The following is a 15467-nucleotide window of genomic DNA, read 5'->3' as shown; positions in this document are numbered from 1 at the left end:
TTCACCATTGAGTATGATGTTTGCTGTGGCTTTTTCACATGTGGACTTTATTACATTGTGGTATTTTCCTTCTATTTCTAGTTTTTTGAGTGTTTTTGTTATTAAGAGTGTTGAATTTTTTCAAATGCCTTTTCTGCATCAATTGAGATGATCGTTTGGGTTTTTCCCCTTCATTCGGTTAATGTATATTACGTTGATTAATTTTTGTATGTTGAACCATCCCAAATTTATTCTTGCTCCCCTCCATTTCTTCTCTATACTGTAGCAATGCAGATATAGTCATGTCTTTATCTGATTAAAATATTTAAGTGATTTCCCATTGATGTAATAAAAAGACCAAAATTATTCATACAACCTATAGAACCTTTGCTTGGTCTGGCCTTCTCTTATTCCATGCAGCCCTTAATTCTCAGGTCTCTAGCCACATTAACTTGTTTTTACTTCCTTGATGGAGCCATCCTTCTTCCCCTAATGGAACCTGTGCACATGCCATTTCCTCTGCTTATTATTGTTTCACTTCTTAGTAACATTTTATGCATAGAAAACTTTTACCCATACTTCAGATTTTATCTCTGTCATTTCCTAAATAAAACCTTCCCTGACCCTGCCAATCCAGTAAGCCTAAATTACATGATCTTTTCTTTTTTTTTACTATGCAGTTTTTTGCAGCACGTAATTTTACATGTACTTTGTATGATTGTTTGATTTTTAGATTATAACCTCCATAGACCGTTAATTCCACAAAGGCAAGGACTATGTCGGTTTGTTCACTGCCACACCCAATGGGGTAGCATGGTGCCCAGCATGTCAGGGCTCAAATATCTGTGGAGTAAATGAATAAATTGTGTCTTGGTTTTATCTCTTGATTAGAAAGGTAATTAAAGGATTTAAGGAAGGTAAACATAATTAAATTTACATTTTAAAAAGCTCTGTCATTTCACATTTGGGTGAAAGATGAATTGGGAAGATGTATCTGAAGATTGGAAAGACAGATAATTGATATGATGATAGTTTAGGCTTCAGATTATAAAGGCCTGAAAAAAGGCAGCAGTATTAGTGATGGAGAGGAAGAGTGGGGAGAACTGTTTAAGAGGGAAAACCAACAGGACCTAGTGACTGACTGGATGTGGTCATGGTGAGGGAGAAGGAAAAGTCAAGTCTCTGGGTGAATTCATGAAATACATGAATTAGTATGAGGCAATATATCACATAGTGGTTAAGAACAGAGCCTGTAGAAGCTTATGTAACTTACTAGCTGTACGACTGAGCATTTGTTGATTTAACTGTTAATTATAAATGTCTTCATAGAATTTTCAAGGTTAAATGAGATAATAGATGTGGAGTTACTAGTGTTTATACAATTTGCAGTGAACTTGAGCAAGTCATTTAACCATCCAAACTTAGTTTCTTTTGGGATAAAATAATAATATATCCCATGTTCTTCCTACATCTCAGAGTTACTTTGAAAATATAAAGCCTCTGAAAACTGTAAATTGGTAGTCATAGTAGCTAGATATTAATAACATCTAGAGAGAGAGGAGATGATCTCTCTCACACTGTCTTTGATATGACTTCATTTCTTGGTTCATCTTTGTAAGCTATCTATATATATAAAGAGCCAGGGTCGTAACATCCAAAACAACCGAAGGCTTGACTGAATGCCAGGCTGCTTCTCTCTCTGGGCCTCGCTAGCAGCCAAGCCTCTCTCTCTCTCTCCCAGAGGTCAGCAGTTCAGCCCACTCGCCAGCAGCCCGGGGCAGCTGCTGATCAGGCCTGGAGATAGGCCCGGAAATGCTGACTGGCATTGAAACTGACCAATCAGAACCATATCTGGGTGAATTGCAAGGAGCCAATGGCTGCCTAGGAGGTGGAGCTTTTGATGCTGACTGGCATAGAAACCAACCAATTAGAACCTACTCTGGCCCTAGCTGGTTTGGCTCAATGGATAGAGCGTCGGCCTGTGGACTGAAGGGTCCCAGGTTTGATTCCAGCCAAGGGCACATGCCTGGGTTGCAGGCTCGATCCCCAGTAGGGAGCGTGCAGGAAGCAGCCAATCAATGATTCTCTCTCATCATTGATGTTTCTATCTCTCCCTCTCCCTTTCTCTCTAAAATCAATAAAATATATTAAAAAAAAAAAAAAAGAACCTACTCTGGGTGAACTGTGAAGGCAGAACCTAAGATGGGGGCTGAGGAGGGGTGTTAAGGGCAACAGCTGTTTGGTGTAAGGTGTAAGAAAGAGATTTAATTTTTTAATTATCAGTTTGGCAGTATAGTGCATATGGCTAGCTATCAGTCCAGATATAGGGATTATGTGTTTTTGTCTGCCAAGAGCATCTCCTCCTGCTGAAAAAGCGCCGCGCCCCCCCCCCATTTAAGCAATCCTATGTTATATAATCTATCTATACTAATAAAAGGGTAACATGCTAATTAGACCGGGTTGACCGGCCATCTTCCAGACGTTCAACTTCCTTCCGGACAAAGCCATGGTGGTGGGGGCCAAGGCAGAGGCAGTTAGGGGTGATCAGGCTGGCAGGGGAGGTCAGTTAGGGGCGAGATCAGGTCGGCAGGGGATGGCAATTGGGGGCAACCAGGCCAGCAGGGGAGGGCAGTTGGGGGCAAGATCAGGCCGGCAGAGGAGAACAGTTGGGGCAATCAGGCAGGCAGAGGCAGTTAGGGGTGATCAGGCTGGCAGGGGAGAGCAGTTAGGGGCGCAATCAGGCTGGCAGGGGAGGGCAGTTAGGGGCGATCAGGCAGGCAGGCAGGCAAGTGGTTAGGAGCCAGTCGTCCCGGATTGCAAGGGGGATGTCCCCCGAGGGGTCCCGGATTGGAGAGGGTGCAGGCCGGGCTGAGAACGCCCCCCCCCTCTGTGCATGCATTTCATGCACCGGGCCTCTAGTAGATACATATTGGCCCTAAAAACTGTATTAGTAGAATTTACTGAGAACAGCTTTCTGCTTGTATGAAGCTCTCTGGGATAAGTGACTAATGAGTTCTGAAGAAAATAAATCTTCACAGGGAGCTAAGGAGATTCTTTTGCCTGGTGTGGAATGGAAAAAGAAGTAAGATTATCAAGAGTCAAGCCTGGAAGGTGAAATAAGGTGCTAGTGAAAATAAGGTGCTAGATATGATTATTATTCCTCACATAAGGGTAGTAAAATACAGAAGTTAAAACCCAGAATTCCTAGTCTTTGTTTATTTCACCCTGCTATGTTACCTTTCCAAATAGAAATAGCAGATGTAACTATAAATGCCTATGTTATTTGATATTGTGTGTAGGAATTTTGCCTAAGGGGAGCTCAGATTCTAACCCTCCATCCCCACATGTGTATTTGCTAATCTTGGCTAAGATTTTTATTTTTAGCCAAACTTCACTTTCCTTATTGCTGGCAGACATGTAATCTCACACTATTGCTTTTGAATTGGGTCTTGTGCTCAACTGCGTTTTCCTTTAATGTTTTTAGTGTTGTAATAATAAAGTTTCCTATCAGTCAGTGTTGGTCAGTACTGGTTTACTCCCTTTCTACTGTGATCCTAAGTAAATTTATTATGTTCTTTTTCCTGCAGGTTTTCTGTGCTTCCTGCTGTAGCCTGAAATGTAAATTGTTATACATGGATAGAAAGGAAGCTAGAGTATGTGTAATCTGCCACTCAGTGCTAATGAATGGTAAGTATTAAAACGGGTTGAAATCACAGTTATTGAGAACAAGAGAATTTCCTGCCTTTCTCTACACGTTTAGCTTCTGAAATGTCATAACTTTAATTAAAAATATTGAGCTAAATTTCCATGTTTTAAAAATATTTTAGCATTTTAGAATTCCTGTGCCTAATGTAATGAATGAATGCTAAGGTCAGGTAAGTTTTGCAGAAAGAATGGAAGTTCTTGTGGAAATCTGGTGCTATATGGCTGTTAATATACTGTGAAATGATTGGAGTGGGATGGGGGTAGGGGACTCTTGACCACTTAGATGATGAAATATTAAAATTGGACTGAGGTTTTCCTTTCAAGGGAAGCTATCTCTTTCTAGGAAATACCTTAATAACTTAGGATATATTCTTATTAACATCTTGTTTCATTCACCTTGTTAAAAATAAACATTTTAGCATCTAGGATCAAATAGAAAATTGCACTTCTCTATTATCTCCTTAATACTACTTAGATTTGTTACAAGGATAATGGTTTTGAATTTAGTTACATGGTAAAATATATATATATGTGGCCAGGAGAAGATAAATATAGCTTATCCAGTGTTCCTTTGTTGCAGGATTGGAAATGAACCCAAGGCATTTTAGTTAAACAAACAAACAAAAGCCACCAGAGTATTCTCTTAGAGATATTATAATTGATTAGGCTGTAGTATTTTCCTCTTTGAGTGCATCTTTGTACAGTTGTCAAAACAATTACTAATAGACATAAAATGTTGAACTTGGATACCACTGCCGCCTGTGCCAGGGTAGTGTGCCTCCTGGAAGCCGAAACTTACCTGCTCGAGGCCCCTCTTGCTCTGTCTGTGTTGCTCATAGTGATGTTTTCCTGTTGCTGGCTTATTAACCTATTGCATGTCAGTTAATCTGATCTGTTCTAATCTCCTTTGAGCTACCCAATTTCCTCCCATTTCTGAATTCTTATAATTTTGTTCAAATATGAATTCATTCTCTTTATTCTTAAAGGTCATTTTTTAAATGGTTATTTCACTCTGTTGCTCAATTGGTAATTTTGATTCTTGCTTTCATTTTCGAACATATATCCACAGTTAAGAGCATGCTGCTTAATTACAGTACCCAATACCACTTGTATTTGATGAGGTCTTTCAACTTGATAGCTTTTTTCTATTTTATTTTAATTTGGCAAAGCTAAAGATGAAGGAAATGGCAGAGGATTCATGTGGACTACTTACATTTTGTTAAGCAAAGATGCCCTTAATGGGATCCTAAACTAATTTACTTTTCCTGGTTTTTCCAGTGTCTTTTCTCTCGCATGGCTTAGCCCAGTCTTTTACAGAATATTTAATTTGATGCTTTTCAGTGTTCCCTTGTCCCTTTTTCCTTTTCTCTTCCCTTCTTTCTGCCAATGCTTTCAAAGGAACATAACTGTTGTTTCCAGCCTTGTCCTGCAGTTTGGAGGCAATAAATATTCAGAATCTTATGGATCATTCTTGGACATTGAATGAGATTTGTAAAAATGTTAAAAAATATTGGGTGGTGTCTATTCCTGGGCATGTGATATTACCTGAACCTGGAATATAAAATTTGAAATCTTTCATTTCTGTAGCATCTTTCATCCTATTTACTTTAAAGTCGATATGTCAGTATTTAGTTAAATTATAGACTAACAAAATATAGTATTTTAACATATTGTGAGCATTTATATTTTTTGATGGCACTTATAGGATATTGGCACATTTTCATGTTCAAATGGGACCTATGCTCTTGAGACACACCAAAGATGTGAAATGATTGTTTTTGCTGGATACTTTTACTCAGGGTGATCATTGCACAAAAGCAGAATCCACAAAAGTGTTGAGATGCATTCACCTGAGCTTTAGGCTTCAGATTTTTTAAAATGAGATTTTACCTTAACTAAGAGAAGAATCTAAAAGTCTAGAAATGACAAAGAAAATATTATACAATGGAGTCATGTTATTTTAGCCCTGATTTTTATTTTTGCTAGAACTTTATAAAATGTATTGAACATTAAACCTCCCCACCCCACCTCCAAATGCCTAAGTGCTACCCCCGTTGCAAATCCTTAATAAGTTTGATGTTGTTTCATTCCCTCTTCAGGGAATGTGTGGTCTCCTTTACAGAAGCCAGGGGCCTAGTCATTAACCTCAGACTGACCTATCAGTCTGTATTAGAAGTATCATGTAATTCTTATTTCTTGCTTCCAAATAGTTTACTTAACTAAATGGTTTCCTTTATTGACTAAAATTACTTATCTCCTTAATACTACTTCACTAGCCAGCTAGAAGAGAGATATACTATGAGTGTTAATGAGGAGGAGCTACATTATTTATCCAGTATTTGGAGGTCTTGATGTCCATATTTTGCAATCCATTCACATTGATTGTGTCTGTATTTGCTTTAGCTCAAGCCTGGGAGAACATGATGAGTGCCTCAAGCCAGAGCCCTAACCCTAACAATCCTGCTGAATACTGTTCTACTATCCCTCCCTTGCAGCAAGCTCAGGCCTCAGGAGCCCTGAGCTCTCCACCTCCCACTGTGATGGTACCTGTGGGAGTTTTAAAGCACCCTGGAGCAGAAGGTAGGGGATCATGTGCTGTTCTCTCTTTTTCCTCACCAAGTTCCTCTGAAAAGGTGCTGATGTGATTTTACAGCACAAGTCTTTAAGACACTACAGATAAGTCCCTTTGGATGGTTATTAAAGTGGAAGAACAAGGTGAGAAATGTGTTGAGACTATTTCCGGGCAAGTAAAGAATAATATTGTATTGCCTGATATTTTGGAGGCATCTCTAAAATATGCCAGTGTTCTCTTTAATTTTAGAATGGAGCAATTACACTGCTTATATTTGAAAAGAGATGCAGATTTTGAAGTCTGCCTGTAAAATCCTAACCTCATGCCTACTTTAATGTTCTTTTATAGGAGTTCACTAAGTGATGAAAATGAGAGTTCTTCCTCTGACCAGCCCATTGCTTTTTGACATATACAGAGCCATTTTCTCTTCATTTTTAATCTATTCATATAAAAATATGGAAATATTGTGTTAGGTACATAGATCTTTATAAAATTCAGAACTTTAATTCTGATTATAACATATGGTAGGTAGGAAATTATAGGCTAAACTTATTTTAATTATATCTCTATGATATTGTCAGATGAAAGGCACTTTGTAAATTCAGGGGATTGATTATCAGTAGTAAAAATAACAATTACATATTTCCTTAAAATGATCTTATTAGGAAGTTTCCCTTGATAATTAAAATCAATCTTCTTGCATTAATTTTTTTTGTCTAGTAGTATTCCCTTCCCCTTGCTTAACAGCCCTTCTCCCCTTGTGAAGATCAAAGACTTCCGTTGACATTATCATGCTCTTCCCCGTTTTCCCCTTTCCTCAGATCAGCCCTTAATGATACTCTGTATTTTTATGAGTTCAGGTTTTCTTTCTTAAAACCTTTATTCTCTTTACTTCATTTGTCATTTTTGTTGTTCTTCTCTTATCTCTCTTTGTTTTGGCTCTTTGAATTGATTTCCAAAACTGGATTTAAAAATATTATTTCATCAGATTCAGTTTTCCAGCTTTCTCTTGTTCTTTTACTAAAATGCCAACTGCTTTTTCACTGCCAGATAAGTCTTTTTCTCCTTCAGTTACACTTTAGTCAAAGTTCTGGTCAGTTTGCTTACCAATGCTTACATGTCTGAGCCAATTCTTCCTTTTTAATTAATAATTCTTCAAGATTCTTCAGGGTGTCTTTTGCCCTTTAAAAATACCATAGCACTTTTCCAGATATTTAATTCCTATGGAACCTCATCTTTTTAGGAGATGTGGATGTCTACTGCTAGATATTTTCCCCCTGCTATTTATTTCCTAGGCACTTAAAACACCTTCTTTAGTTTTCTCTTTTAGTGTCATGGGACAGAGTATGTGATACAATCATAGGTGTATTTAAGAATTCTTCATATTTTAAACCAAAGTGTTTTAAATCTTTGCATATAAGTTATAGAAGTAAAATATACTTAAATGTGTATTTTATTAATTTATAACCACTTTTACACATAGTTACAGTTCTTATATTTCTAATTATAAGATGCTAAATAGTGATTTTTATTTTATTTTTTACATCTGGAATTGGTGACCTTCTCTTCTTTGATGTTAGAAACCCTACCGATGTCACATTGATGCCTCTTATTTTTCTGGTTCCTTAAGTGGCTCAGCCCAGAGAGCAGAGGCGAGTTTGGTTTGCTGATGGGATCTTGCCTAATGGAGAAGTTGCTGATGCAGCCAAATTAACAATGAATGGAACTTCCTCTGCAGGAACCCTGGCTGTGTCACATGACCCAGTCAAGCCAGTAACTACCAGTCCTTTACCAGCAGAGGTAAGAAAACAAAATGGTAACTAAAAGTGAGTGCTTACTTTCCTTAGCATGTGCTGCCTCTGTCTTGCTTTTTATAAGTTGAGTGACCTTTCTGTGGATACAGTTTGGATACAGTTTAGTGCATGTGTGTGTATTTATAGGGGTACAGTATACTAGTACTAGTCACAGTTTTGGGGCTAATGGAATTCTCTTTCATTGGGACCTAATTTTCAGAAGGGGACAAATACTAGCTACTTTTTCTGGACTCAGTGAGAAAACAAGAGTCACCTCGGGTCAAAATGAGCAAATATACTTCTATACAGTGGTACCCTTTCTATTGCTCATTGCCTCCTTGAATTTGGTCGTCAAACCTATAATAAAGCTTATGTTAATTCCACCTAAGTATATGTGTCCATTTAAAAAAAAAATAAAACAAGAGGATTAAATTTAGATAAAAAGTTTTTACTCTTGAAGTTTTCATAGAGTTGTTAGTTACTATTTATATTTATGATCAGTAATTTTTTTCAGGGATTTACATAATTTATGGATTTTATTTTAGCTGAAATTGTATGTTATTAATATTACATTTATTGACATACAGAGCTAAATTTCCTGTTTGGTGAAGGAACATTAAACCATGTCATATCTGTCTTCAAATATTTCTAAGTCTTTTTTCCCCCCTGAGGTTACAAAGGATTCCAGCCAGAACTATCTTATTTTTCCCTGAATTTTTATAATCACTTTGTCAAGAAGGTTCCTTCTTTTTCCTTCACTTGTTTGTTTGGAAAATTTTCAAACTCACAAAAAAGTTGCAAGAATAGTACAGTGAACACCCATATACTCTTCACTTACATTTACTGATTATTCACATTTTGCCATATTTGCTTTACCCTTACACACACACGCACACACTCTCACACACATGCAGTTATTTTTTTGATGAACCATTTGAGGATTATTTGTACTTCATTGTTTAAGAACAAGCTATTTTCTTTCATAAACAGAATACAGTTATCATATGAGAAAGAAATTTAACATGTAATTCTATTATCTAATATATAGTCCATATTCAGATTTGCTCAATTGTTCCAATAATGTTCTTTATAGATTTTATTTATACACAAGTGCACATATATAAAATTTTTATTATTAAACTAGAGGCCCGGTGCACGAAATTTGTGCACTTGGGGGGGTTGCCCCTCAGCCCAGCCTGCACCATCTCAAATCTGGGACCCCTCGGGGGATGTCCGACTGCCGGTTTAGGCCCGATCCCCTAAACTGGCAGTTGGGCATCCCTCTCACAATCCGGGACCGCTGGCTCCCAACCACTCGCCTGCCTGCCAGCCCGATAACCCCCTAACCACTCCCCTGCCAACCTGATCGATGCTTAACTGTTCCCCTGCCGGCCCGATTGCCCCGAACTGCCCTCACCTGCTTCCCCAGTTGCCCCCATTGCCCTCCCTTGCCAGCCTGGTTGTCCCCAACTGCCCTCCCCTGCCAGCCTGGTTGCCCCCAGCTGCCCTCCCCTGCAGGCCTGGTGCCCCCCAACTGTCCTCCCCTGCAGGCCTGGTTGCCCCCAACTGCCTTCTCCTGCCAGCCTGGTTGCCCCTAACTACCCTCCCCTGCTCCATCTTGTGGTGGCCATCTTTGACCACATGGGGGCGGCCATCTTGTGCGAGGGCGTGAGGGTCAATTTGTATATTACCTCTTTATTATCTACACTAATAAAAGAGAAACATGCAAATTGATCGTACCTCCACTATGCCCACAAGCCACGCCCACCAGCCAATCAGGAGTGAGTATGCAAATTAACCCAACCAAGATGGCTGTGGCCACAGAGCAAGCAGGAGGCTTGGGTTTCCCTGGCAATGGAGGAAGCCAAGCTTCCTGCCCGCCCTGGTCGACCCTGGCCTCTGCTCAAGGCTACAAAGTTTCAATTATAGAAGATAAATAAATCCCAACAAAAATGGTGGCAACCACGGAGCTGGAGAGAGCAGGAGGCTTGGGTTGCCCCCAGCGATGGAGGAAGCCAAGCTTCCTGCCCGCCCTGGCTGGCCCTGGCCTCCACTCAAGGCTACAAAGTTTCAATTATAGAAGATAAATAAATCCCAGATACCAGGGCCTCCCCTTGGGTCGCCAGGGGGTATGGCCAGCCTGCAAACCACCACAGGCCCTTGCCAGGCCGCCCCATGCCCCAAGGGAACCCCTACCCTGATCTGGGACACCCTTCAGGGCAAACCAGCTGGATCTCACCCGTGCACCAGGCCTCTATCCTATCTAATAAAAGAGTAGTATGCAAATTGTCCGTCACTCCAACACACAAGATGGCTGCCCCCATGTGGTCAAAGATCCTGCCCCCATGTGGACACAAGATGGCCACCACAAGATGGCCAACAGGGGAGGGCATTTTGGAGGGACCAGGCCTGCAAGGGAGGGCAGTTGGGGGTGGTCAGGCCTGCAGGGGAGGGCAGTTAGGAGGGACCAGGCCTGGAAGGGAGGGCAGTTGTGGGTGATCAAGCCTGCAGGGGAGGGCAGTTAGGGGTGACTAGGCCGGCAGAGGAGGGAAGTTGGGGGTGACCGGGCCTGCAGGAGAGGGCAGTTAGGGGCAATCAGGCTGGCAGGGGAGCAGTTAGGCATCAATCAGGCTGGCAGGGGAGTGGTTAGGGGGTGATCAGGCTGGCAGGCAGAAGTGGTTAGGGGCAATCAGGAAGGCAGGCAAGCGAGCGGTAGGGAGCTAGCAGTCCTGGATTGTGAGAGGGATGTCCCAACTGCCCGTTTAAGGTCGGATCAGGCCTAAACGGGCAGTCGGACATCCCTCGAGGGATCCCAGATTGAAGAGGGTGCAGGCTGGGCTGAGGGACACCCCCCCACCCTGTGCACAAATTTCGTGCACCAGGCCTGTAGTATAGGATAAAATCTTTTTTAAAAATTAGGATCCCATCAAGGATCACAGTTGCATTTAGTTGTCATGTTTCTTTGGTTTTCTTTACTTCAGAACAGTTATACCACTTTTTAAAATTTGCTTTTCATTTTACTGTGTTTAAGTAGACAAATGCAGCTCAAACCAGTGTTGTTTAATGGTCAAGTATATTTTCAATCCATGGTTGGGAATCCATGTATGTGGAGGACTGACTTAAGTTATATGCAGATTTTGGCTGTGCAAGTTGTGGATGCCCCTAACCTCTGCATTGTTCAAGGTCAACCTTATTAATATTTTTGGAATATCTAGGCCATGTTTTGCATAAGGTCCTTAATTTGTATTTGTCTGATTTTTTCTCATGATTAATTTCAGATTAAACATTTTGGCAATAATAATACCACCTAAGTGATGACCATTTCTTAGTGGAACACATAAATTATCAGTTTGATAGTTGGTTAAATTGATATCTCCTGTGTTTCTCCACTGCAAAAGTAGCTATTCCTCTTTGCAGTTAATATGTGAGGGTTGATACTTTGAGACTGTGAATGTCCTGTTTCCCCAGCAATCTTTCACAAGTGATTTCACTGTCCTTTGACAATTCTTGCCTGAATCAATTATATCTAAGATGTTTACGCAATTATGACTTTGTTTTCTATTAAATTTTTTTACATCTTTTAAATTGTATGATTGGTTCTTAAAACATAGGTATTTTTGTTGTTGTTGCTAATAGTTTTTTTGGTGGAATCTTTATTGTTTTCTCTATATAGAATCATGTCATCTGTAAATAGTGAGAGTTTTATTTCTTTCTAATTTGGATGCCTTTTATTTTATTTTTTCTTGTCTAATTGCTCTGGTTAACATAAAAAAAATTTTAATGAATGAGGAAGCTCTAGTGGATACATGTTATAGGGAAATAAGGTTTAGCTCAGTTTAGGAGAAACTAAACCAAGTTAGTTATTTTATTTCTGTGGTCTCACATTGTTCAACACTCTATTATAATACTTATCTGGTAAAATGAGGGAAAACAAATTCTCTAAGGCCAGACTGGAATATAGTTTTCTCATCTTTATGGCCCATAGAGTACCTGGCAGTTAGTAGGTGCTCACTAAATTAAATAAATACCTTTTCACAGATGGTATTTAAGTAGAGGCCAGGTGGTCACTTCTTATTATATTAAAAGGTGAATTAATGCATCATTAAGTAGCAAATTAGAATATATTGCTTTATTTCCTATACTATGCCTTGAAATCGGTCATAATGGTTTCCCATTGAATTATAGATAGTATATATAAAAGATATTGACATATTTTTAAAAATATATATTTATTAATTTCAGAGAAGAAGGGAGAAGGAGAGAGAAATAAAAACATCAATGATGAGAGAGAATCATTGATTGGCTGCCTCCTGCAGGCCCCCCACTGGGGATCGAGCCTGCAACCTGGGCATGTGCCATGACTGGGAATCAAACCGTGACCTCTTGGTTCATAGGTTGATACTCAACCACTGAGCCATGCTGGCTGGGTGATATTGACATATTTTCAAAAGTAATTTAAATATTTATTAATTTTTAAAATATATATAGCAAAGTGCTTTAGGAGAATTAATTTTTGGGAAACAACTTGATGAGCATATACATACAGGGTATCCCCCCAATGTACACACACTTTAACAGCTGACAGCTGTTAAATAAAAATGAAATGTATTTTAATAAACACTGCCTTAATAATTATTCGAAGTGTGTATATACATTTTTGGGGACACCCTATATCTACAATAATAAAAGTGTGATATACTAATTAGACCGGACGTCCTTCTCGACGACCTGGATGAAGCTGGGCTGCGAGGGAAGCCTGGGTCACTCAAAATGTGTTTATTATACTTTATTAAATACTAGTGGCCCTGTGCACGAAATTCATGCATGGGGGTGTGACCCTCAGCCCAGCCTGCACCCTCTCCAATCTGGGACCCCTTGGGGGATGTCCGACTGCCGGCTTAGGCCTGATCGCTGCCTAAACCAGCAGTCGGACATCCCGCTCGCAATCCAGGACCACTGGCTCCTAACTGCTCACCTGCCTGCCAGTCTGCTTGCCCCCAACTGACCCCCCACTGGCCTTCTCACCCCCAACTGCCCCCCCTTGCCAGCCTGATCACCCCCAACTACCCCGACCTGCTGGCCTAATCACCCCCAGCTGCCCTCCCCTCCTGGCCTGATTGCCCCTAACGGCCTCTGCCCCGGCCCCGCCACCATGGCTTTGTCCAGAAGGATGTCTGGAAGGTCTCCCAGAAGGTCTCCCAGTCTAATAAGCATATTACACTTTTATTAGTATAGATATCTAGCATGATCATATTAATGTAAAGAAAATTTAAGTTTTATTTCATGGCATAGTAAATGAAAATGAAGACCTATTTTATTTATTTATAAATATATTTTTATTTCAGAGAGGAAGGGAGAGAGCTAGAGAGATAGAAACATCAATGATGAGAGAGAATCATTGATTGGCTGCCTCCTGCATGTGCCCCACTGGGGGTGATCAAGCCTGCAACCCGGGCATGTGCCTCCAGCCAGAATCGAACCTGGGACCCTTTAGTCCGCAGGCCGACACTCTATCCACTGAGGCAAACCAACCAGGGCAATGATGACCTATTTTAATCTCTATATGTTATCAAAGTTAATTTTTTTTTATTGTGGTAAAATCTTACCTAACAATAGACAAACATGTAAATTGACTGTACCTCCGCTACGCCCACAGCCAATCAGGAGTGAGTATGCAAATTAATCCAACAAAGATGGTGGGTTAATTTGCATATGCAGGCGTGGAGCGGCCTGGTGGGGCGAGACGCCTGCTATGAGGGGGAGGTGGGGAGCGGAGGGAGCTACAGGAGCAGTGCTGCGGCTGGGAGCGAGGACTTGCCGGCTCCCGGGCAGCCTGGGAGCGGGGACTTGGAGGCTCCCAGGTGGCCGGGAGCGAAGCCAGGGGAAGGAAGCACGAATATCATGCAACAGGCCTCTAGTATATATATATATAACATAAAATTTACCATCTTAACAATTTTTAATTGCACAACCCATGGCATTAAGTACTTTCATATTGTACAACCATCACCACTATTTCCAAAGATATTTTGAAAAAGCTGTGTAAATGAGACTTTAAGAAACCAAATACATTAAAAGTTCAGAAATTATGAGATAACATTGAATTTTGTGTTTGTTCACACTGCAAGTTTTAAATATATATATGTTTTTTATGGCAAAAGAAACTTGGGTAAGGGAAGCTTCGCCTCTTTTCTCATTACTATGATTTGATGATGCCAAAAGGAGAGACTGTACAGTTGGGAACAATTTTATAGTATAAGCCCAGTCTTCTGGGGAACCATAGGTTAATGAGTATGAAAAAAGTATGAATTCCAGATCTTCACTTCAATTTTCATTTATATTCTTGATTATATTTTTCAAAGTCTTAAACATCTCTATAATGCTCACTTTGCTAATTTGCTTTTCCTAGACAGATATTTCTCTGTTCTCTGGGAATATAACTCAGGTTGGAAGTCCTGTTGGGAGTGCAATGAATCTTATTCCTGAAGATGGTCTCCCTCCCATTCTCATCTCTACTGGTGTAAAAGGAGGTTTGTGTACTTACATATTGCCTTCTAATTAAGGGAAGGTGATAACCACCCTTCTCTAACAAAAAAATCAACTACTCAATACCATGGAATTAATGGTTGCTGTTACTGGTTGTTTTAGAGTAGATATTTATGCTTTTATATGATAACTAGTAGCCCTGCACATGAATCCGTGCGCCAGTGGCTTGCCAGTAGCTTGCTGCCACCCTCCAGTAGCTCTCCGCCCGCTGCCCCGCCCTCCTGTAGCTCCCCCGGTCCCCCTCTCCCCGCCCCCCCATCTCAAAGCTTGCTGCTCTGTCCCCTCCTGTAGTTCTCTGCTGCCTGCTTATAGCTCGCTGCCCCACCCTCCTGCTGATCTGTGATCCGGTCGTTACGCAGTCGGTCGTTACGCTTCCTGGTGTAATGACCATTTGCATCTTTATTATATAGGATGTCATTTCATTTATTGGAAGGATATATTTTTAATTTTAGTGTAAATGTAGTTGATTGGCAGGTTTTAAAAATATTTGTGTATTTTAAATATGTTTTTATTGATTTCAAAGAGAGGAAGGTAAAGGGAAAGAGAGGTGGAAACATCAATGGTGAGAGAGAATCATTGACAGGCTGCCTCCTGCGTGTCCCCTACTGGGGATCAAGCCTGTAACCTGGATATGTGCCCTGACTGGGAATCAAACAGGTGATCTCTTCCTGGTTCATGGGTTGATGTTTAACCACTGAGCCACACTAGCCAGGCTGAAAATATTTTAAAGCATATAATACTCTAAAGTGTTTCTTGTGGTTCTAGAGTTGGCCCACCTGATACGTCAGTACATTAATTTAACTTTTTGTTTTGAAGTGTAATACACATTCAAAATCTGTAATAATAAAAGCGTAATATGCTAATTAGACCGG

General features: G+C 40.3%; 1 protein-coding gene across 1 annotated transcript in view; it reads left to right on the top strand.

Annotated features, from left to right (window-relative positions):
• Window positions 1-15467, top strand: part of ZFYVE9 (zinc finger FYVE-type containing 9) — a 133990-nt gene that overhangs the window by 72109 nt on the left and 46414 nt on the right. Inside the window, exons 5-8 of the mRNA XM_054720563.1 lie at window positions 3567-3666; window positions 6088-6264; window positions 7887-8056; window positions 14459-14579. Coding sequence (XP_054576538.1) covers window positions 3567-3666; window positions 6088-6264; window positions 7887-8056; window positions 14459-14579 — 568 coding nt within the window. The remainder of the gene's footprint in view (window positions 1-3566; window positions 3667-6087; window positions 6265-7886; window positions 8057-14458; window positions 14580-15467) is intronic.

Source organism: Eptesicus fuscus, chromosome 9, assembly GCF_027574615.1.
Source record: "Eptesicus fuscus isolate TK198812 chromosome 9, DD_ASM_mEF_20220401, whole genome shotgun sequence".
In the NCBI taxonomy this organism is placed as follows: Eukaryota; Metazoa; Chordata; class Mammalia; order Chiroptera; family Vespertilionidae; genus Eptesicus; species Eptesicus fuscus.
Note: the sequence above shows the minus strand (reverse complement) of the source record. Positions and strands in the feature narration are given on the sequence as shown.